The following is a 23,542-nucleotide window of genomic DNA, read 5'->3' as shown; positions in this document are numbered from 1 at the left end:
ACTAGTCAGAGTTCCTCACAAAGCCACTCTCCTCTCTCCCTCATGACCTTTTCATTCATTCATTCAACAGCTATCTACTGGACTGGGCCTCTGCTTGGGGCCCTGTGGAGGCTCCTGAGCTATTCGTGACAAGGACACCATGGCCCAGGGCTCCGTCTGTGGACTTGCTGCCTCCAGCTTCCCCTTTCCTGTCCTCTCTTCAAGGTTCTAGCTCCTTCCTACTGTCTGCTGACTCCCCTTTGTCCACAGAGGGCCACAGCTTGGTGGGTGATGGGTGTCCCTGAACTGGCTCCCATGGCCGCCTTTGGGTCCACAGCTGGAGATCCTGATAGGCAAGGTCACAAAACTGTTGGAGCTGAGAGTTAGGCTGAGCCTGTGGAGAAGGCAGCACAGGAGGGTGCAGAGAAGCACACATGTCCCAGGGCAAGCACAGGTGGGAGCTGCAAAGAATGGGACCCCGCACCCCCACCGGAGCTGGTGGCATGTTGGTCACCTGTGCCTTGCAGGCAAATGAACCTCACCCCTGGCCCCAGGCTTCCGAGCGTGCACTGAGGGGGTACTTGGCACACCCGGAGCCTGCCGAGAACCCCACTGGTTCCCCATGAAAGAGTGAGCCCATTCAGAGAGCAATCCCATTTTCTGCCTCTGTGGGTCCCACACGCCCCTCTGTGGCTCCAGTGGATAATTGCATACAATGCATGGAATGTGGAATCTAAATCTGATATTTTCTGCTTCCTGCCTGACTCAGGGAGCCCTTTCCATGGCTGAAGCCGCAGTAACGCAAAACACATTGCAGGGAAGCTGACAGTTGCCCCTTCCCACTGCCCTGGGAGGAATGCTCCAGGCCTTAGTCACCCCCTGCCCCAGGGAAGTCGCTGGACCTCAGGGCCAGTGGGGTAAGTTAGAGGCACCACAGCCCACAAGGAGTCTTATCTGAGCTCTGGTCAACCTTGCCCTGGTTTCTGGTGGGGTGGGATTTCTGGGGACCTGCTGATTTGTCTCTGTTCTCTGTAGTGATGCTTTAGCACTCCAGTGGGGAGCTGGGTACCCCAAGTCGAACAAGGCCACCACCTCATCTGTCCCTCAGCAAATGCTCCTGGGCACCGCTATGGGGCTGGGACTTTATACCAGGCCCAGAGGATGCAGAAGACACAGGCCTCCCTGGCAGGGCTCACACACCACTCAGGGACCCTTGGAGATGCCAACGCAAGTGCAGGCCCACAGAGCGCAGAGAAGGGCACATAGCCAACTCATCCAGGGGTTGGGGCATACAGAAGTTCTTCCAAGAGGAGGCGGTGCCAGACTCAGGACATGAAAAAGTAGATTTTGTCTCTTTGAGCCTTGTTTTCTCATTGGTGAAATGGACATGATGGAAATCTTTAATCCATAGCACTGCTGTTACTTAAATGAGCTCACCTGTGACTGAAATGAGAGGAGATGTATGGCAGACACTGTAGGTGAGCTACCCCAAAGCCAGTTATTCCTGTTTGCCTTTTACTACCATAGAGGCTGCAGTCCATGGGGTTGCAAACAGTCGGACACGGCTGAGCGACTGAACAACAACCATAAAGGCTAGACAGGTATAGCATTCATGCTGCTAAGGAACTGCAGTTAGAAGATGCTTTGTGACATAATTCTGGCCATATACATGCAAGTTCCTGCAGAGGGTTTACCTTGCTCGGAGAAAGCTCTTTGTACCTTGCCGGTGCTGAGTCAAAGAATTTCCTGCCTTAAAGTGTTGCGTCTGTCTGAAGCTTCCCTGATGATCTAGTAGCTAAGATTCCACGCTCCCAATGCAAGGGACCCGGGGTTCCATCCCTGATCAGGGATCTAGATCTTGCATACCTCAACTAAGACCTGGTGCAGCCAATTAAATAAATAAATATATATATATATATATATTTTAAAATGTTGCTGTGTCACAGTGCTCTTGGGAAATTTCCCTGAACTTGCATTCCCACCAAGAGTATATATTAGAATGCCTACTTGTATCTCCTTTCACCAAGAATGCATTTTACGTTCTTTGGTTTTACTAGCCTGAGAAGTAAATAAAAATGGTATTGTTTTCATTTGCAATGATTTGCTGGTGACTTTGGGGATTTTGATGTTGTCACCCTATATTTTTCTAACTCTTTGTGTCCCCAGCGATAAGGATAAGCACTTTGACTAGAGCTCTCCAACTCTTTATTCAAGCCAGAAAAAAATGCCTGGGAGGACAGGACCCAGCTGGGGCTCTGCCCTAAATTAAGGTATTATTCAGAGGTGGATCAGCTACCTAGGGAAGTGGGAAACACACACAAAGGGGCTGCCGTGGCCTAAGGTCAAGTCCCCAGTTTTGTAGGCAGCCTCACCCTTTGCAGCCTTAGAGCCCAGCCTCCTGAAGATCTCACAGATGCCTTTGCTATGTGGACCAGAGAACCTGAGACAGGCCATCCAGGCTGAGGACACCGGGTCCCCAGGTCAGCTGTGTGATGTCCAACACTCTGCTATGGGAACATGAGACATTCTGGTCCCAGGGTCCTCATCCTCTGGAGTGCTGCAAGATCTCACATTCTAGAATTAGGGACACATCTTCTGGATCCTCCAAGCCTGTTCTTGACCTCTGTTAACCCCTATTTTCCCAAGCAAAGAAGACCGTTTGGTTCTCTGTTCATTATGTGACTAGACTAAAAACCGGGGCTCCTACCTGACAAATCGGAGGACCCGGCATTCTGAATCACTGCACATTCTAAGTGCCACCAGTTTTTATTCTAAAAGGAGTTTGTTTTGTTTCAATCTCATGTGTCGACAAAGGTCTCCAAGAAAATCTAATGGAGGCATAGCTTCAGACTATTAATGTTCACGATGGGCCTGAAAAGACCACATAGAAGAGACTGGATGGACAGGTTTGATCAGTCTTTGGACAGGTTAAACCAGGACTGACTTAATCAGAAAGCTGTAAAAGCCAGCATTTATTGAGCCAGGCACTATGGTAAAGCTTTTACCTACTTTGTTTCCTTTATCCTTAGGTACACCTGACAGGTAGGAATCTCTGTCTCCATTTAAAGGTGGAGGATAACAAGTTAATTAACTTAAGGTCACAAAACTAGTGCACTATAAAGGTGGTTTGGAAGCCAGTGTTTATCATGACTCCACCCTCTCGTTTCTCTCCTGACCTCAGTGGAGATGTGTGGTCCTTGTCCCCTCAACTCCCAGGATACCTTAGAGCTCCAGGTAAGCTGGTTCAACCTCAGGGTCCCCGTGCAGAGCTTCCTGAGTCTTCTCCCAGACTGGTTTTTGTAAATCTGAGCAGGAATGGGGTTCAGCCACACTGTGGTGCTGTTATAACCAGTGACCAGCAGATGGCAGTATCCACCAGCCCTCTGCCATTTGTCCCAACCCTAAAGGAAGGGCCCTGAGAAACCCCTGTGAAATTTCTAGAAAGGAACTATTCCACTCCCTTCTTCTCAGCCCCATCTCCTCCCCTCACTGAAGGATGGGGCCATGCCAGTGGCCGGGGATGGGCTGCAGCCCACCCCGGTGTGGATGCCAGAGCTGTTGCCTGGGGTAACCTGGGGGCAGACAAGCCCTGCGTGGAGCATGGGAAATGCATAGCAGCCAGAGGAAGCCCAGACCTGGGCATCAGACGGGCTGAGCCAGAGGCCTGCGGGGATCGTCCCACATCCACAGCCCCACCCCTGGTCTTTCCGTGGGGAGGTGGCTACAGCACATCTCTGGCTGAACAGGAAGCAACAGCGCGGTTGCAGTGGTTGGGGGCGTCCTCTGTGAACCGTTGTCACCATCCCCAGCCCTCTCAGGGACACCTTCTTTGGGGGTACAGCCCCAAGCTGAGGCTGCCTCCTCAAAGCTAACCCTCTCCAGCTCTGAATGCATTCCAAACCGGGGGGCTGGCCCCTGCCTGGGTCCTTGGCACTGGGCCCCGTCCTCACCTGCTCCCCACCTCTCACAGGTGGACCCTTGGTGGACATTTGATTAGCCTCACTGGGGATCGTTATCAGCGTCTGGGGATCAAAAGCCAGGAAGGGCCAAGGGACTTGCGGTCCGAGGTGAGAGGCCAGATTTGAATTCTGGTCTCTTGACTCTCTGGAACCATCAACATTATAGCCCAGGGGGGCATCTGTTTTACTTCCAAAATAGTGCTGGGCTGCAAGGGCCCACAACCCCTAATGATGGGCAGGGCAAGGGCTGAGCCCTCAATCATCCTCTTCCTCTCCTCCAGGGTACCCAGGGCAGAGCTGGGCTGGGACCTTATGAGCCACACAGAGAGCAAAGACACAGGATCACAGATGGCTCCCCCCCTTCCCTGGCAGCTGTGATGCCAAATGCCAGGGTGCTGATCCTTTTCCCTCCTTGGGGACTTGGCTGCCCTGCATGGGCAATGCAAGGCACAGGGCAAGGCATCTCTAAGGAACCTTCTCTTGTCTTGTCATCAGGAGCTCCAGGCTGCAGCAGAGTGGATCCCGCTGGTGAAATGCAAGACTGACTTCCTAAGTGGCATCAACCCCAGTGCGCCAGTTCACGTTCCCGGGTGACTTGTGAACTTCTGTCAGCAGAGGTGCCTTTGAGAGGTGTGGTGGCTCTCACAGGAGCCGGGTACAGACTGCCTCACCTTCAGGGCTGTCAGGAGACTACCCGGGACTAGGAGGGAGCTCCCGTTCTGCAGGTATGCAAGCAGAGCCTCGGTAGCAGTTTGTGAAGAGTCAGGCATCATATGAAAAGTTGGCCCAAAGAATCCCAATATTCTTTTAGACATCCTAGAGTGTAAAGTCAAGTGGGCCTTAGGAACTATTACTATGAACAAAGCTAGTGGAGGTGATGGAATCCCTGCTGAGCTACTTCAGATCTTAAAAAACGATGCTGTGAAAGTGCCGCATACAATATGTCAGCAAATTTGGAAAACTCAGCAGAGGCCACAGGACTGGAAAAGGTCAGTTTTTATTTCAATCCCAAGAAGGGCAGCACCAAAGAATGTTCAAACTACTGCACAACTGTACTCATTTCACATGCTAGCAAGGTAATGCTCAAGATCTTTCAAGTTAGCCTTCAACAATACACGAACTAAGAACTTCCAAATGTACAAGCTAGGTTTAGAAAAGGCACAGTAACCAGAGATCAAATTGCCAACTTTCGTTGGATCATAGAGAAAGCACAGAAATTTCAGAAAAACATCTACTGCTGCTTCTTTGACTACGCTAAAGTCTTTGACTGTGTGGATCACAACAAACTGTGGAAATTTCTTAAAGAGATGGGAATACCAAATCACCTTACCTGTCTCCTGAGAAACCAGTATGCAGGTCAAGAAGCAACAGTTAGAACCAGACATGGAACAACTGACTGGTTCAAAATTGGGACTCTGCTTATTTAATTTATATGCAGAGTACATCATGTGAAATGCCAGGCTGAATGAATTGCAAGCTGGAATCAAGATTGCTGAGAGAAATATCAACAACCTCAGATATGCAGAAGACACCACCCATGAAGAGGAACTAAAGAGCCTCTTGATGAAGGTGAAAGAGGAGAGTGAAAAACTTGGCTTAAAACTCAACATTTAAACAAACTAAAATCATGGCATCCGGTCCCATGACTTCATGGTAAATTGAAAGGGAAAAAGTGGAAACTGGCGGATTTTATTTTCTTGGGCTCCAAAATAACTGCAGATGGTGATTGCATGCACAAAATTGAAAGGCGCTTGCTCTCGGAAGGAAGGCTATGACAAACCCTGACAGTGTATTTAAAAGTAAAGACATTACTTTGCTGACAAAGGTCCATATAGTCAAAGCTATGTTTTTTTTTTCCAGTAGTCATGTATGAATGTGAGAGTTGAACCGTAAAGAAGCCTGAGCGCCAAAGAATGGATGCTTTTGAATTGTGGTGCAGGAGAAGACTCTTGAGAGTCCCTTGGACTGCAAGGAGATCCAATCAGTCAATCGTAAAGGAAATCAGTCCTGAATATTCATTGGAAAGAACTGATTGGAGCTGAAGCTCCAATACTTTGGCCACCTGATGCAAAGAACTGATTCATTGGGAAAGATCCTGATGCTGGGAAAGATCGACGGCAGGAGGAGAAGGGCATGACAGAGGATCAGATGGTTGGATGGCATCACCGACTCAATGAACATGAATCTGAGCAAACTCTGGGGAGATAGTGAAGGACAGGGAAGCCTGGCGTGCCAGTCCATGGGGTCATAAAGAGTCAGATACAACTTAGCTACTAAGCAACAACAGCAAATTCTTTCAAATCCTTGAATTCTAGGACCTGAGTCAGAAACATGGTGGCCAGAGAAAGCAAAGAGCTTCTGCAGAGGACAGATGGGTGGCCAAGTGCTCTCCAAGGCAAGGATCTGGGGCTGAGAATGTGGGGACCGCTTCTTCCCAGCCCAACTAAGAAACACCCACCTCCCAACCAGGCTGCCTCTCTGTCCGCGCCCCGCCCCCCCCCCCACCGCCCCTGTTGGAGCCAATCTCACCTCCGCTGTCTGAGGAGGTAAAAGCTGAAGTCTGGAGTTCTTGGGACACTGAGGGGTGGCCTTCAGACTAATAAAGAACAGAAGTTGGAACTTGCAGCCCCCGGTTTTCTCCCAGCTGTCTCTAAGTTTCCTGCACCAGCTGCCCTCTGACTGCTGGACACACGGGGGACTAGGAGGCCACCTTCAAAGTGCACCACGCAGCAGGTAGGGCACAACGTCTCCAGGCCAGGAGAGAGCACTCCCACCTGCCTGGCCCACCTACCAAAGGCCTCCCTGACCCTGGAGGAAGCCCCAAGTGAGCCCAGGGTTGGCCTGGCCCTGTGGGCCTCAGGAGACCAGCCACCCGCTCAGCAGAAGGCCTGATGGGGGGCCAAGAACTCCTGGTGTCACGTTCCCCTGTCCTCAAGAAGGGAGCCTCTCCAGACGGATGCTCAGTCACGGCTCCCAGGGAAGCCCTGAACAGGGCATGGGAGACCTGGTCCAAGTCAAGCCCTCGCCGCGAGCCTGACTCACTAGGCCATTAGGTCACTTCATGTAAACTTAGCTGTCAGACCACATGCTCCTACCGGCCAGTCCTGCTCTGAGCTGTGTGGCTTCTCCAGCCACAGGCAGGCCCTGCTGCTGCCGATGACAGACTGTGTTCAGTTGGCGAGCTCCCAGCTGATGCGAGAGGCAGGAAGGAGTCCTCAAGACGGTGCTTTCATAAGCCTCACCTGGACCTGAGAGTTCTTTTCTGCCAAGAATTTTCCAAAGAGCTTGCAGGGCAAGACAGGACCCTCTGCCTCTCCACTGGAGCTGAGCAGAGTGTTGCAGGTCACCCCGCTATGATCCCATCTCCGCTGTGAGCAGCCAAGGGTTGGACAAAGACAGGATGACTCCAGGCTCTGCCATTCACCAGGTTACCTGCGGAAGGTGTTACATTTCACTGTGACTCAACTTTCTCTGTCGATAAAATGGGAACACTAATGCCTGATGGGCTTTCCAGGAGGCTCAGTAGGTAAAGAATCCGCCTGTAATGCGGAAGACACAGGAGATGCAGGTTTGACCCCTGGGTTGGGAAGATCCCCTACAGAAGGAAATGGGAACCCACTCCAGTATTCTTGCCTGGGAAATCCCATAGACAGAAGAGCCCGGAGGGCTACAGTCCATGGGGTTGCAAAGAGTTGGATACACCGTAGCGATTGAGCATGCACGCACACACCTCACAGGACAGAGCAGCGGTGAGACTTAAGGGCCATAAAGTCACTTAAGCAGTTAGCAACATGCCTGGTACTTGGTGGAGAAGGAAAAGGCAACACATTCCAGTGTTCTTGCCTGGAGAATCCCATGGACAGAGGAGCCTGGTGGGCTACAGTCCATGGGGTCGCAAAGAGTCGGACAGGACTGGAGTGACTTAGCAGTAGCATCTGGTACTTGGAGAACCATAATTATCATTTGGTTAATGGTAACCATTGGTTACCATCATTATTTGAGAGGAAGGAGAGGGAGCCAGGCATGACCCAAGTTTCCTTCTGCCTCTCTCCTTTCTGGGCTCTGCTTCAATGTGGCCACTGGTGGTCAAAAAGACCCCCAAGCCCTGCTTCCCATCAGTTTACTTTTTTTTTATTTTTGCCAGCATCAGGGCTTAGTTGTGGCACTCAGGTTAGTTGCTCTGCTGCATGTGAGACCTTAGTTCCCCAACCATGGAGTGAACTGGTGTCCTCTGCACTGCAAGGCAAATTCTTAACCACTGGACCGCCAGGGGATTCCCCCATCACTTTACTTTGAACCACCTAACAGTGTACCATATATTCAGGTGCATTTATGCAAGTGTTTACCATCTCTTCTACCTTTACGAGAGCTCCATGCACTTGTCCTGCATGTTGCTGAATTCACAATATATGGAGAGCCACTCACAGTTAAGTATTTAGAGGAAAGAATACATGAATAGAGGAATGGCTACATGATGAAGAAATGCATTGTTGTCTGACTTGACAGACCAAGACACACAGGTGACAGTGGCTAAGGCCTGGCTCAAGCACACACATGATGGGTGGGGCTCCAGCAGCAGCAGCCCACCCCTAGCACTCTCCTCTAGAGCCTTCTGGTGCCTAGAAGCTGCTTCTTTCTCAGCCATCATCACCCTAGGGATCCAGAACAGACTGGGAGGGGCGAGGCTCTGAGCCCCCTCTGTGCCCACCTGTTATCCTGGATCCACACCAACTTCCTGAATTGAGAATCTCCCTGTATTACAGATGAGGACATTCAGTCTCAGAGGAGCTTGCTGTCCCTGCTCCCCTAGGGACAGCAAGGGCCCAGGGATTCCAACCCACTCCTCATTCCTAAGCCCCTGAGTGACCTCAAGGCGGAGGTATCATGCAATCAACAAAGGTTTATTTGGCACCTGCTCTGCCAGGCCAGTGCCAGGACCCTTCAGGTTCTTGCCTTCACACAATTGGAGGAACTGAAGCCCAGACGATGCAACGGAGTGTGGTTGTTAACAGCAAAACCAGGACAAGAACCAGTAGTCTTACTGGACTCCAGCTCAGAGATGCCAGAGTGTTTGCATCAGGGTCTTGATGATATGCAAAACATCTAAAGACTGTTCACCGTGGCTGCAGGAGGAAAGGAGGCCAAGAAAGACAGCAGGGACCCAGTCGTGGCCTTCACAGAGACAGCTGTGCCTGAGGGGCCACTACTTTGACTGATCAGTGTCTCTGGGGGGTTGGTTCTGCCAGACAGCCTGCCTGGATTCCTGCAGGGCCGCTCTGTACCCGCACCAGCGAGAGAGGAAGGTTCCTGACCACGGCCTTGGCCCCCAAATCCTGTTGGGTTAATGCAGCCCCAGTAATCCCAGCCCCCCACTGCCCTTCCTGCCCAGACGTTCCGACGCAACCTCGGGCTTTTTTCCCCACCTCTGTCCACCTGATCCGCTTGGGGCCTGACCCCTTGTCTCTCCTGCCCCCCTAAATCCCGAGTGGTGAGTGACCCAAAGTCCCATGCTGAGCGGACACTGCATCTTTGCAGTGGTCGGCAGGATGACGACTGGTAAGTTCACTTGGGACAAAGCAGCGGGTATAGGGGAGCTCGGGAGCCTGCCGTCGTCGGCCCAGGAGCTCCACGTGGGTAATCCTCCGTGGGTCAGAGCGCGCGGCGGCCGATTGAGAGCAAAACTCCTGCGACTTTGGGTCCCCAGGCGTCGCACTGACGCTGATCACCTACTCAAAGAAACCGTGACTCGCTGCCCCCGTCTAGATTTAGAGCACGGTAGCAAATACAATGTTAAAAGAAAAAGATGCGCCTACTCTGCTACGGGGATCCGTCAGGCTCCGTCCCTCTGTCCGCCCACCAGCAGATCGTCCATCCGCTGAGCCTTCCGGCCCTCTACGGACCGACGTCCCGGCTGCTGGTGGAGCTGAGCCAACACCCAGACCTCTCTCCCCGGCTCATCTCCCTGAGATGGCGGCCTCTGGACCTACTCCTGCCGGCTGAGCACTCAAGCACCCCGCCGTCCTTGCGACGGCGGTCTGGGCGCCCCCTCCATCCTCCTCGCTACCCCCCAACCCAGCTCGAGAACCGCGGCCCGGGAAGGAATTACAGAGGCGCTACCCTGAGGCTCTACGCCGCCCGCCCTCCCGGCTCCAGGCGCTCCCCAACACACCCGAGAGCCCGTTTCCGTTCGCCGGGGCTCCCGGGGAGGCGGACGGGCGGAAGGGGTCCTTACTGTCCACGCGCAGATGAAGTTGAGCCGCTCCCGAGCGGGAACCCCCTCGTCACCCAGAAATTGCCTTCGTAGTTCCTTTAAGAACTCCGAAGATCCTGGCGCCCGTCTAAGCGCGCGTTCCGCACCCCTACCTTTGCTGGCTCGACCGTCGGTCCTCGTCCAGCTGTCTTTCCGGCCTGTCCTTTCAGGCCCCTAACCCTCTCTTTCCTACCGGTCCTCTTCCCTGCTCCCGCCTCCCGCTCCGATCTTTGAAGGCTGTGCCAGGGTGGGGACCCGCGGGACCCATGAGCAAAAATGCACTTTGGCGCCCTGTGGCCTCTGTGCGCCCTCGTGGCCTCTTTGTGCGCCCTGGCCACGGAATCGTGGCACTGACCGGCGGGGCGAGCCCCTCCGCCGCCCCACCTCCAGCGTCTCGGGCGGAATAGGAGCGGGGAGGGGGCGGGTGGTTCTCCGCAGGGGAGTGGGTAAGGAGCTGGGCGGGTACGCGCGAGGCCTCGGAGCCTCTGACTCCCGAGGGCGCATCTGGCCCAGGGCGCAGCGTGGGCGGAGGGGGGGTGGTCGCCTGGCCCCGGGGAAGCGAGGCGGGGCCCAGGTGGGTGGCGGGAGCCTCGGGTCGGTGACACTCGCCTGGAGAGAGTTGGGACGAAGAGCTCGGGTGGGACGAGGAGGCTCCGGCCCGGGGCTCGGCTTTAGGCCGGAGTAGGGGGCGCGGTGCTGAGGCTCGAGCGTTCAGCAGGGGGCGCTGCTCTGGGCGTTGGACGGGGGTGGGGTGGGGTGGGGTGGGGTGGGAGAGGAGGGGGGTGCGCAGCTTGCAGCGCACACTTCCCCCATTATTAAACATTATGTTCAAAAGGCGCCGGGGGACTTCCCGAAGCCACGGAGCCCGCGCCGCCCGCCCGCCTGGCCCTCGGAGCCCATGGACCTGAGCGCGGCCGCCGCGCTGTGCCTCTGGCTGCTGAGCGCCTGCCGCCCCCGCGACGGGCTAGAAGCGGCCGCCGTGCTGCGGGCGGCGGGGGCAGGGCCGGCCGAGAGTCCGGGGGGCGGCGGCGGCGGCAGCGGGACAACCCTCGCCGCGGCTGAGGGCACCTCCGCTGCCCTGGCCGCCGCGTCTCCCGGGCCCCGCGGTGCGCGCCGCGCCACGGGCTCCGGCTTCAGGAACGGCTCGGTGGTGCCGCACCAGTTCATGATGTCGCTTTACAGGAGCCTGGCCGGGAGGACTCCGGCCGGGCCAGTCGCCGTCTCCACCTCGGGATCTGGCCGCCACGGCCGCGCGGACACAGTCACCGGCTTCGCGGACCAGGCGATCCCAGGTACTCTGCTGTTACCGAGCCCGTCCATCCTGTCTTGCGCCCCAGCACCATTCCCCTCGGTGTGGCGGGGGCGGGGGGGGGGGGGGGGAACCTCGGTACCCGCACATCCCAGGCTCAGGTGTTAGAAAGTTCTCCGAGGCCCACGCACCCCACCTCGCAGCGCCTGGACTCTGGCTAGAGCCGCGGCAGCTGGCGGGGGCCCGCGGCCCCAGAGGGCTATGCCCGTCCTCTGCCCCGGGTGCCCTGGCCCTGCCAGCCCCGCGGGTCCCTTCGAGGAGGCAGGCTGAGTTGGAGATCCGGAGAAGCAAGGAGGGGATTCGGCCCAGAGGGATTGAGCAGTGGTGGCGTCGTTGGCTGCTTGATTGCTCTGCAGCTCCCAATCTTGGGGGAGGGCCGTACAAACTCGGGGAAACAGAGGGGAACGCGGGACAGAGCGGGCATCAGACTAAAGTACAGGGCTCCGGAGAGGCTGGTGGCATCACCAGGTGCGAGGAGAGCCCTTCTCAGCAGGCTGATCTGGGTGGAGGCGGGTGCCTGCCTGGGGCTGGATCGTTGGGGAGGTAGAGGGAGAGGCGAGGAGGCTATGTAGAGAGGAGAGGAGGGCCCGCGAACCTGTAGGAATTCAGGCCTCTCTGGGACCAAGCACCCCACCTTGCTCCACCCTGAGCCCTCCAAAGGTAGGACTTGGGTGAGGCAGTGGTGGTTGGGGAGTGTCATCTGGATTTTATTAATCTCTATTGAAGCCATTAGAGCAGACAGATAGGGAAAATTTAACTAATTTCAGGCGGAAATGCAAGTAATTTCGGCCTTAATTCTATCCAGCCAGAGACCCAGCCTGGAAGGCAGGAGGGAAAGAAAGGCAATAGGGCTGGGAAGTAAGTGCTGCTGCCACCCAGGCCCTGCCTGGGAGCCACTGGGGGTTCCGTATGCCCACCACTAGCCTGGGAAAGCAGGCAGAGGGGGTGCAGTAATCAGGTTTCTCATTCCCTCCAGCATGCACATAGGGTCTACACAGGCCGCTTTATTTGGAATGCAGGAACAGTTTGGGCCCAAATGGCCCTAAAGTCTGGTGGAAATTTTCAAGCATTCTCTGAGAGCCTGGGGTGCCCCCTGGATGGGATGCTAGGGTACTTGTAGGGAGCCTGAATCCTGGTGTGCAGACCCTGGGGAGGGAGGGGGTCTCCTAGCTGTGGGAGAGGTGAGATGTGTATGGCCCTGAGCTTGTAGAGGCACCAGATGCTCTTCCTTAGATCGAGTTAGGCCTGCAGTGGCCTCAGCCTAAGCTAAATCCCAGGAAATTTCGGAGAGGATGCATCGGCAGAATCTCAAACCAGGGAGCGACTTGCAGGGGAAGCTCAGAGAGAGTGCTGCGGCTCCCAAAGCCCTGGGGAGAAAGCATGGGGAGACTGAAGGAGCACTTTGCCCAGCGCCTCTCCTGCTTGCCTTCTGCCCTGAGCCTCCACTCAGAGCAGGGCTGCCTGAGGTCTCAAGAGGCGGGGGCAGCACACCCACACTTCGGTCCCGGGGAGTCAATGGCTTGGCGTCCAGTGGTTGGTGAGCAACACTCCAACAGTGCGGGGAGTCTGCATACTCTCTTCGCGTTTGGGGCAAAACGAAACCATATGACCTTCTTCAAAGGGAGCTCCTTATCTGCTTCTTGGTGGAATTTCAGCTCTTTTCTTCCTTTCTGAGCCCCCAAAGGAAAAAAGTGTCTACGACGAGAAGTAAAATCCCGGAGGCCGAGTTGAGTTCTAACGGAGGGAAGGCTACGTCTGTGAGGGGACCAGGGGGCCCTGGCCGGGAGGCCAGTCGGTCCTGTACCTTCCCTGAAGCAAGGCGTCCCGGCCGCTTTAAGCCCTTCCCAGAAAGTGGCTTGCGCTCCTTTTTCGCCTTTCCCCTCCGTCGAAGGTGGCGGAAACACTGGGAGAAGCTTGAGCCTGGAGTTCCCATTGCGACCAGGGGCTGAGCCGGCCCCTATTTGGGCCTCAGTTCCCCTCCGGCAGAGCGAGGAGGCTGGATGCGGGAAAGGGTGTCTGCAGCCCTGTGGACACGTGCCCCTTCCGGACGAATCTTGGAGGTCCAGCCTGCACGGGAGATCGTGTCCGGCTGGAATGTCCAGGCAGGGCTAGGGAAGAGAAGCCGCAGAAGCAGTTTTCAGGGGACAAGAACTTTCGGTTTTCGCCCAACCGAGACTCTGAGACTCTCCTGGCGGATAAGGAGGGCCATAACGAGCAGTCCCCGGACCGTGCCTGGCCTGGCCTCCAGGTCTTTAAGAGGTGCACGACTTCTGATGCGCCCACCAGGCCTCTTTTTCTGCCACCGGCCGAAAGTCTGGACTCCTCCTTAGTCTTCGAAAACCCATGGCTCTGGGGCAGGCAGCCGAACTGTAGGAGCCGTCAGGCTTGGGTCTCGGGTCCCGACGAGGCGCGCTACGTTGGTTGGGTTGTCGGACATCATTTAGCTCGAAATAAAGCTCACATCCCGATAGTCTGAGCGACGGCTCCCTCTCTTTTGGGCCAGGCTGACGGCTTTCGGACTGGAGCCGAGATGTGCGAGTAGGCGCCGGCCCCAGCGAGCCTTGCTCCCACATCCAGGGAAGATGGGACTGTTTGCAGTTAGGAGGTGCACGCTTCGCTCTCACTGCCGTTCTTTATCTGTCTCTGCCCATCCCCTGCAGACGAATCGGCAGCCCAGACCGGCCTGAACTTCCTGTTCGACGTGTCAAGCCTTCCCGACGCAGACGAGGTGTTGGGCGCGGAGCTGCGCGTGCTGCGCCGGGAGTCCGGGGCGCGGGGCCCGGGCAGCGCGAGTCCCCCGTTGCTGCTGCTGTCCACGTGCCCCAGCGCCGCGCGCGCCCCGCGCCTACTGCACTCCCGAGCCGCCGAGTTCCTGGACGCCGCGCGCTGGGAGGTGTTCGACGTGGCAGACGCCTTACGGCGCCACCGCCGGGAACCGCGCACTAGCCGCGCGTTCTGCCTCTCGCTGCGCGGAGTGGTGGGTTCTGCGCGGGTCCCGCTGGCACTGCGGCCGCTGGGCTTCGGTTTGCGGGGCGGCGGCGGCGCGGCGGCGGAGGAACGCGCGCTGCTGGTGGTCTCTTCCCGCACGCAGAGGAAGGAGAGCCTGTTCCGAGAGATCCGCTCCCAGGCGCGCGCGCTCGGAGCCGCGCTGGCCGTGGAGTCGCGGCCCGATTCCGGACCCGGCGTGGGCTCGCCGACCGCGGTCATCGGCGGTAGCAGGCGGCGGCGGACGGCGTTGGCCGGGGCGCGGGCAGCTCAGGGCAGCGGCGGGGGCGCGGGCCGGGGCCACGGGCGCAGGGGCCGGAGCCGCTGTAGCCGCAAGCCCTTGCACGTGGACTTCAAGGAGCTGGGCTGGGACGACTGGATAATCGCGCCCCTGGACTACGAGGCATACCACTGCGAGGGCGTGTGCGACTTCCCGTTGCGCTCGCACCTTGAGCCCACCAACCACGCCATCATTCAGACGCTGCTGAACTCCATGGCCCCGGATGCGGCGCCAGCCTCCTGCTGCGTGCCCGCGCGCCTCAGCCCGATCAGTATTCTCTACATCGACGCCGCCAACAACGTGGTCTACAAGCAGTACGAGGACATGGTGGTGGAGGCGTGCGGCTGCAGGTAGCATGCGGGCCGCGGGCCAGGGCGGGGGCAGCCGCGCCACCCAGGGACTCCCCGCTGAAAAGCAGGTTGGGGCCGAGCCTGTCGCCTCGCTGGGGTGCGCGTCCGAGTCTGGCCCGGCGCCCTCGCGGCGGAGGGAGCGCGCACGTTCACATACCAGCACGCACAGCCGCACACTCCTCACTCGTGCACACATGCACGGTGGACGCATCGGAAGGCCTTGGGAAGAGAGGATCTGACGCTACCGAATGTCACAGGTCATGTGTATTTTGCAAATAGATATCTATTTCTGCGCCCACTGCCCCCTTTTGAGGAGAGGAGGGGGTTGCGTTGCCGTGACAGTAACTGGCACTAAATCGAGTAGAATCGGGTTAGGGAATTGGGGTCTTCAGAGTCGGGGGAACTAAAGGGATACTCGAATAAGTCTCATTTCACCCCTATTTTGTTTCTGGCCAAGTGTGGGGCACAGCTGGCTGGGAGGGAGGGGGCAGAGTTCCCGGTGTTGCTCCGGGGGCAGACAGTAATGCCCTTTCTGAAAGTTTGCGTTGCACCCGCGTCATTAACTCTGGAGAGGAACCGCTGCAAAAGGCCTCATCTTTTTCCTTTAACTTCCAAAAGTCTAACATTTCCCAGTTTTGAAAGGGGAGTTTGTCGGAAAGACTGCATTGTGGAGCTTCCCAGATCTCTGCAAAGGTCAGCACCACTTTTTTTTTAAATCAATTCCAATTGGGAATTATCTAGAAAGTGGAAAAAACAATTTAGGAGGGGATAGGTGAGATGGGGGATAGGCTTTTAACTGCCGGTCTGATCTAACTTGTCATGGGGTAGAGTGGTGTCTTCCAGGTCCTGCAGCTCCTAAGCTGGGTGGACCAAGGTGGTCCTAGGGCCTTGGGGGGACACAGGAGGAAGCTGGTGCTATGTCTAGGGATTGGGAAAGGGGGTTGCTATAACTTTCCCTAAAGACCTGTCAGGAGGTTTTTCTAAGGAGCTGGGAGGAGGCTTCTAGGGTTGGAAAGAGGCACCGAGGTGGGTGGGGTGGGCAGGTTCCTGCCAAGGATGGAGGACTGGGGCTTGTCTGCCAGGTAGGCACAGCCCCCTCCAAATGGCACCCTCGGAGTGGCCCACATGTGCTTGTGCTTAGCTATCAAGTCTATGTCGGCTTTTGCACGCTTTCACTGTGTTGTTGCTGTAGTTTTTGGCAGTGCGATAGTAATGGGAAGTGAAGCCACACAAAAGTGCTTTTGTGAGATTTCAGCTCCCCACAGCCCAGTGGTTCAGAGCAGGAGGAAGGTCGGTCCCTCCCCTCCTTGCTCCTTGGAGGGGCATCTGCAGTTTCGCTGCTGTGGTCTTTTCAGAAGGACCATGGTGTGGGGGTCAGAAGTGGAAGACTATCCCTGGTCTCTCTGTTTTGCCCCAAGAAGTCTTGCTGATAGTAGGATTGTCTGTCCCCGTAAAAGGGAGGCAGAACATGCCAGCCTTCATTGTTTTATTTGGATCATTTCTGCCTGGGGGCCCTCTGTGGCCTGTGTAAATGATTGGGAGAAGGGAAAGAAACAGGTTGGATTCCACCTGCCTGGGGCTCCGAGGACTTTCTTGAGAAACCCTGCAGCCCTCCTGGTCCTCCTGCTTAAGGCTGTGCTGGGCTTTTTCCTTTAGGGTCCCTGAGAGGCCTTCTTCGCTACTCTTCTTGTCTTGGATGCTAAGATCCAGAGCAATTTATACAAATCTTCATTCTCAGAGATTACACTCTTAAAGAGAGGTTTGAAAGATTTAGATATAACTCATTTATTTAAGGATCCCCACCTGAGTCCTTTCTATCTTTTAAAATCCCCCCAAAGGAGGAGAAAGCACATTTATAATGTGAATTTATATGCTGTGGCTATGTAAGTAGCTATCCATAACCAGAAAATGCAAGTCTCTTCTCATTAAAACAAAAATCCCAAAGCGGCTGCTGCAGTACACTTCCAGTCAATTTCAGTGACTGGGCAAACATCTATAAATTTTGCCAGAGAAGTGACACTCTCATTTTCTAAACTATGATTTGAATGGTATTTGCATAGTGATTACTCTGAGACCTATCACAATGAAGAATTTTTTTTAAAAGGGCACTAAAGTATTAAAAGTCATGATATTAGAAGTTTTAGAAAGGGAGCTGAAAAACTATAGCTAAATATTATTTTGAAGAAATTCTAGGATATTTAATCTCTTTGGACAAAAGCAAACATTTGATACTTTGTTAATGACTAGGAGAAACAATTGGAGAGGAAGAAATGCCTTGATTTGGTCTGAGCTTTCTGTAACAGGAAAAAAAAAATAGTCCATTTTCTGTTTCCTCCTGTTGACCTGCTTCCACCAAGATGTAATAAAAGTGATGGAGGAAGTGGGGTGTCTCCCTCATCTGAGTCCAGGCTGCACCCCATGGTGGGGGGCGTTGTCCTTAGTCACTGACAGTTCCTTCAATGACCCCTGATGCCCTCAATGTGTTCTTTGTTTACCGGATAAAAGGAATGCCACCTAGATTTCATCTGGAGCTGCACAAACCCACCAGGGACCACCGTGTCCCGTCTCAGGCCTCTGTATCTCAGAGTTAAAAGGAGGTGAACAGAGAATGATGTGTTTTGCTTTGTAAATGGGCCATCACACATGGAGACCGACAGATTTTTGCTGTGGAGATGTGGTTAGGATAGCTTTGTCAAGACGTGGACACAAGTGTTTTCCCTGCACGGTCAGTAGTACCCTGTACTGTCGTCTGTCTTCCAGGCAGTGGGGAGCAGGCCTGAATCAGCCAGCTGGAATCTCCAGTCCCCACGGATGGGAGAACGGGCTGCTGACAGTCATGGACAGAGTGTCAGGACTGTGAGTGAAGGTGGCCCTCCTTTAGCCTGGGGTCCCCAAACTCTTCCTCTCAAAGGAGACCCACCTTTCTATATTGCTGGGGGAGAATCGAGATCCTTCAAACCATTCTTTGCTAGAGAGGAGGGTCTGGCATTACTGCCTGGGGAGCACAGGGCAGGCCAGCTGGGGCCGTCGGGGATGGTGCCAGGTCTGCCAGACACCCAGGCAGTCTAGTCACTGCCGCTTGAAGCCAGACTTCTGTATTAAGGGTGACCCCAGCGCTGGCAAGTGGCTGTGCCCACCGATGCTGCCGTGCTTGCCTGGTTGAATTCTGGGTTTCCAAGCAGCAGGACTGGGTCCTCTGGAGAGGGTGGCAGGCCTTGTCAGCTTAGCTTGGGGAAGCAGGCTTGAGCTGCGCCGTTCCTTCTGTACATGCTCCCCTTCTCCCTCCTGTCCTGGCCAGTTTTTTTGCTGCCATGGCAGGGGAGGGAGAAGACAGGTGGACTGTGTGATTGGCGAGTTGCCCCGTCAAACCTTCTACGGGGACTTCTCCCTTGACAGCTCTTGGAGGAGGTGTCAGCAGGAGCAGAAACCTCGTTCCCATTTGTGCTCAAGAGAGTCTGACTACCTTGTGGATGTCATCACAGTGTAACTCAAACCCTACAAGTCAGTTATCCTGTTTGCAGTCTCATTCAAACTCAAGTAGACTGATTTTTTCCTTAAAGCAGAGACAAAAAAACTGAATGCTTTCCAAGTGCAGCTCGTGCAAAGTCCGACTCTCCTCTTGCTTGAACGTGGGCTCTAGAGAATCCAATGAGAGGACCAGAAGGCACTGTAGCCTCCTCTGGACCAACATGCTGTCTGGGGCCTTGGGGATTCTTGGGACACAGAGCTTCCTGCAGGTCCAGAAAGCAGGGCCAGCTCAGTGGGCCTTGGGCAGAGGACCTCTGGGGGACGCCAGGTGGGCTGGGCTGTTAGGTGCTGGAAAGCAGGGTCCGAGAGGGCCTAGGTCAGATCGTGCTCTCAGAAAGGGTCTGGACTGGGGAGGAAAGAGTCATGGCTGAGTGACCCCAGAAGATAGAGGGCAGTGAGGTGGGAAGTAGCTGGACCCCTCCACAGGGCTGTGGGCAGTGCAGAGGCTGAGCCCACCATGGAAGTGCCCACAGGAAGGCCACTCCACTGGGCGTCTCTGGAGAAGTCTGGCAAGTCATGGGTGGTCACCTCCCTGCTCAGAGCGTCAGCAAAATGAGAAGCGCTTGGGTCCCGTGGTTTAGAATTGTCCTTCGTCTCCAGAGCCCATTCACGTCATTTGAAGGCAGAGCAGAGGTGACCTCCTGGAGAAGGTTCCCTCCAACCTAGCCCCAGAGCGGCTGTCACAGGTGCTGTAGCTTTTTCCTGTGTGTGTGTGTGTGTGTGTGTGGGTGTGGGTGTGGGTGTTTGGGTGTGTGTCTGTTCATTACACTCTTGGCCTCCATTGGTGCTTCTTGGATGTTGCTCTGGTATCCTCCCAGGGCAAGGTAGGCCAAGAGTCCTGGGGGTCGGGCTCAGCTCACCAGAGCCACGGCTTTTCTCACATCATGTCCCAGCTGAGGGGCACTATCGGCCCCGCTGGAATTCTGCCTGTGCTCCAGGGTCAGTAGAGTCACACCTGGCTGAGATTTTTCTGTGACCAAGTCTTGGACGGGGGCTCCCACACTGCGGGTACTACTCTGGGAGGAGAGGACAGAAAAGGTGGCGCCTTGCTGCAGCCCAGACAGGGACCTGGGCTGACGCGGAGTCCTGGACAAGGCGGGCAAGCCCACCTGAGGATGAACTGCTCCGCCAGGGCCCCACCTGGCCCTCAGCCACGTCATTGCTGGGCCGGTGTGTGGCCCAGCTACTGGGGGTGTGACCCAGGGGCAGATGCCAGAAAAGCTATGCTTCCTCTTCTTTTTGAAGCCCTGGACACCAGTAGCAGAGTTGAACACTAAGGAACATGAGAAGGGAGGAGAGAAAAAGATGTTATTTCTAACTTTTCAGACAGCTCAGCCTTTGGCTCCTGGAACCTGCAGCCCCCTTTATTGGAGCAGGTTTCTTCCTCCTTTTGTGCTGTCCTGGACTTTAATATGCACCCAGGGTTTTAACTGCACAAACAGTTAACTCCCACCGAGGCTCTAGGTTAGAGAAGCCTGTTCTGTCTGGGAAGGCCACACTCCCAGTCTGCAGACAGCCAGCTACGTGGATGTGGCTGCATGGAGAGGGTTGGAAGTCGGCCTGGTCCATCAGTGGGGGTGATTTTGGCCATGTGGGCTCTGGTCCGTCATTCAGGGCTGCTCTCTGCTTGTAACATTTGTGCTCCCAGAGCTCAGCTTCTTCCCACCTGCCCCACAATTGCCTCCACGTTGTTTGCTGTGTGTGCAGAGGGCCTGGGGCTTGGCGGCGGGCAGCGTTGGGAGGTTGGGGCTTCGTGGCTGCAGCAGCAGCTGTAGCAGAGCCACCCGGGCCTCCCAGGGTAAAATCAAAGCGTGTGAGGTCATTGCAAAATCAGTTTGCATTTCAAGTCATGCTTGTACTTGTTGAAAAGTACAAATACACCCCCAGAGAATCACAGGCAGTGGGCGGTGGTAAGCTTTCTCTGCCTTGACAGACCTTCCAGTGGCAGTCTGTGGGCCCCCGCTAGTACCCTCTAGTATCTTGTCTGCGTGCTGTGTTGGCATAAGAAAGGACTAGCTTCTCTCTCACACACACATCCCTATGGAGTAAGAGGGCTGGAGTGTTCATAGAGCCTTCCCAAGAGGTGTTTCTCCAGGCAGGTGAGCCTGTGGGTAGGACAGCTTGATGTGCTACTTACTGTATGAAGCAGTTTTCACTCTTTTTTGGCCTGGTGAACTTCCCTCTGTTAGTTTAGGGCAGTGCAGAAGCTTTTAATCTTCTAAGTCAGTAATGGGATGTGAAATAAATTGTCTAGAAGAAGAAGAAGCTTCGCATAGCAAGTTCCAGGTGCCTTTAGGCCTGGAGGTTCAAGACCTTCCAGACGCAGCGAAGTGTTTTTGCTTTTGCCTTTCTTTTTCACTGGCTTTTAAGATGTAGGCCAACAGGAGTGTGATGGTGTGGAGATCTGGCCAGGTGGGCATGGGCCAGTGGTGGTCTTCTTTGCAGCCGGTTCTTTTCTTCTCTGTGCTTTTCCACCTGACCAGCAGTTACTGCATCCAATGGCGGGGGCAAATTATCTATCTGTTCCCAGCCTCGACTCCGCTCAGACACTTGGCTGCTAGAATCTAGAACCTCAGCCGGACCTTCCTGGGCTGAGGTGTGCTTGTGGTGGACAGTGACAAGACTCCCACCCTGTGGGGCTTATTCATGGGAGTCTTGCTGAGTTAGAGGTCAATACAAACCCATCTCTGCCCGGGAAGCACGCCCTTCCCTTAAGGCTGCTCCCTGGGCTGCAGGATGGGGAAAGTCATCTCTGGCTGGAGGTTCGCTGCAGCCACACACAGCCATACCTGTTGTACATTCTTTGTCACGAGCCCATTTTCTCACGCCTCTCAACCTGGAGTGGCCCTCACCTAGATTTTTCTGGGGGTGAGTGAGTCTGAAAAGCAGTGACAAGGTGTGTCAGAGGCCCTTCCTTGTCTGCATGTTTATCTCTGAGTGACTGAAGGCTGCCAAGGGCAGAAAAAGGTGCACGTGTCCCCGCGGCTCAGGGCAGCAGGAACTTGGCTTGAGGGGAGCAGGCTGGCTTGAGGAAGGCTGCACCTATTAGCAGGGCTTATTTTCTTTGCAACTTATATTTCCGGGTCAGGACCTGTGAGAGTAAGAGCAAAGTCAGCGATGCAGTACTCTGTTTCGAAAGTGATGATACAGTTCAGGGAGAAAGCAAGATCGTGATAAAATGTGTTTTCTGGCTGGGAAGTACTCAAGTTCCAAGCCAGGAACGGAGGCTCTGGAAAGGGGGAATGTCTCTGTCTTTCTCCACCTGGAGAGCATCTTTAGAGCAATGGTTTCATTTTGTTTTTTGGCATTTCACTTTATGCTGTAGCACGAAGAACTTTTATGTTTTTTATGAGGAAGAATCATCTTCGAGTCACTTTAGGTCTTTTAGCTGCAAGTATTTCACCCCACATGGAAAGTTAATGATTTCTTTTAGCAAGATTTCTGTAATGATTTTTTTACTTGCCTTCAGTGGATGAAAATAGGAGATTCTGAAAAGTTTGGAAAGCATTTACTTTCTTCCTTTTTTTAAAATATATGAAGGAGCAGCTTTTCTCACTGTGAAGGCTTCTGCAGAAGTCCGGCACCAGCTTACCTGTGGTGCATTTGCACAGGCGCTGGGCGGGCAGTGCGTCTGATGTGATGGGCACCCTGCCCTTTGCCAAACATGCCCTCCAGTGCCGATACAGTGATTTTAAAGGAAATGGGCGAAACTCGAAATGATGGCAATGCCATCACAGCTGAATGACATGCCGTTCAGTCAGCTGCTACAGACACAGTTAACGATGTGGGGGCACGGATAGACGCCCCTTTTGTTTTGCAGTGACACTGTTTCTCGGCTTGGCTTGGCAGTGAGATGGGGAAGCCGGGGAGGTTTTTAGACTCATTTAACACAAGCTGAAATTTCCTTTGTCACCTGTCTTCTAGCTCTGGTTCGGCCTGAGGCTTGGGGGCTGGTGCTTGGGCCGTTCATCTCCCTGCTGCCCGGTTTGGCTATCTGGGCGGCACGAGCTGACGTCATGAATGTCACCCCTGTGCCCAGCCTGGCCAGCAGGGAACTCTTCCAGGGCAGGTACAAACCCACTGTGTATATGTATTCTCAAATTTAAATAGACTGTACATATTGGAATGTAAATGAACTGTAAAACAGCAATTTCTATTTTTCTGGACAGTTAGATAGCAGTATATATTTGTTAAACGTGCTTGTGTACTCTTCATTAACCATCTTAATATTTTGTACAGATAAGTTGATTAAATATTTTGTTAAAACTGCTCTTGGCTGGTCTTTAGAGAACCACTTTTTGACTTGTTATCGTGTTTTCCCATGTTGAGAATAGCAGTCAACCTCTGAGAGTTTAGGAGTGGGTACATTGGAACTGGAGGTTCTGGGCCCATGAGTCTTGAAGCTGACCGACTGCTCCCCCTTGAAACACCTCAGGCTGTGAGTCCAGGAGGGTGGGGGCTTGAGCCATGGGGCTGCTGCTCCCTGGGTCTCTGTGGCTGGTGTGACCCTGCAGAGGACACTGTGCAGCCACACATGGTATGAAGCCACTGCAGGGGAAGGGAGGAGAATCAAGCTTGGGTTCAGGGGAGGAGGCCAAAACAGAGGAAAACACCTTCTCTTTGGAAAACAAGCACTGGCATTGGTAATGAGTGATCGCTGTCCTTCCAAGCACAGAGTGAGTGGACAGATTCTCTGTTTACAGATGTATCAGGCTCCTGCTGGATCTAGAAACCCAGGCACCCCCACCCTGGAGGCTGCGCAGTTGTGAATCCTAGCAGAGAAGCCCAACTGCTGCAGCTTCCTCTGAAAGGCCAGTTAACATGCGTCAGGAAAACCAGAACGTCCTGCAGCGAGTTTGACGGGGCACTGCTTCTTGCTACTCTTCTGGACAAGTACAGAGA

The 23,542-nt window shown here is 54.6% G+C and overlaps 2 protein-coding genes and 1 long non-coding RNA gene across 4 annotated transcripts in view; 2 read left to right on the top strand and 1 right to left on the bottom strand.

Annotated features, from left to right (window-relative positions):
• Positions 1 to 10,391, bottom strand: part of HS1BP3 (HCLS1 binding protein 3) — a 48,482-nt gene extending 38,091 nt beyond the window's left edge. Inside the window, exon 1 of one of the 2 annotated variants that reach the window (XM_061433202.1) lies at positions 10,302 to 10,391. The gene's annotated coding sequence lies outside the window, so the exon portion shown is untranslated. Of the gene's footprint in view, positions 1 to 10,107; positions 10,198 to 10,301 lie in introns of those variants that run through there. The other variant, XM_061433203.1, reaches the window with a different exon arrangement.
• Positions 2,757 to 5,794, top strand: LOC133257388 (uncharacterized). Its single transcript, XR_009739532.1, has 2 exons — positions 2,757 to 3,213; positions 4,434 to 5,794. It is a non-coding gene; the product is annotated as an uncharacterized LOC133257388 (long non-coding RNA).
• A 553-nt stretch (positions 10,392 to 10,944) lies between the features above and the next one.
• On the top strand, positions 10,945 to 22,929 carry GDF7 (growth differentiation factor 7). Its single transcript, XM_061433199.1, has 2 exons — positions 10,945 to 11,480; positions 14,158 to 22,929. Exons 1-2 carry the CDS (start codon positions 11,087 to 11,089, stop codon positions 15,114 to 15,116), a joined length of 1,353 nt encoding a protein of 450 aa, XP_061289183.1. The 5' UTR covers positions 10,945 to 11,086; the 3' UTR covers positions 15,117 to 22,929.
• Positions 22,930 to 23,542: the final 613 nt, after the last annotated feature.

Source organism: Bos javanicus, chromosome 11, assembly GCF_032452875.1.
Source record: "Bos javanicus breed banteng chromosome 11, ARS-OSU_banteng_1.0, whole genome shotgun sequence".
In the NCBI taxonomy this organism is placed as follows: domain Eukaryota; kingdom Metazoa; phylum Chordata; class Mammalia; order Artiodactyla; family Bovidae; genus Bos; species Bos javanicus.
The sequence above is the reverse complement of the archived record's forward strand: the minus strand, read 5'-3'. Positions and strand labels throughout refer to the sequence as shown.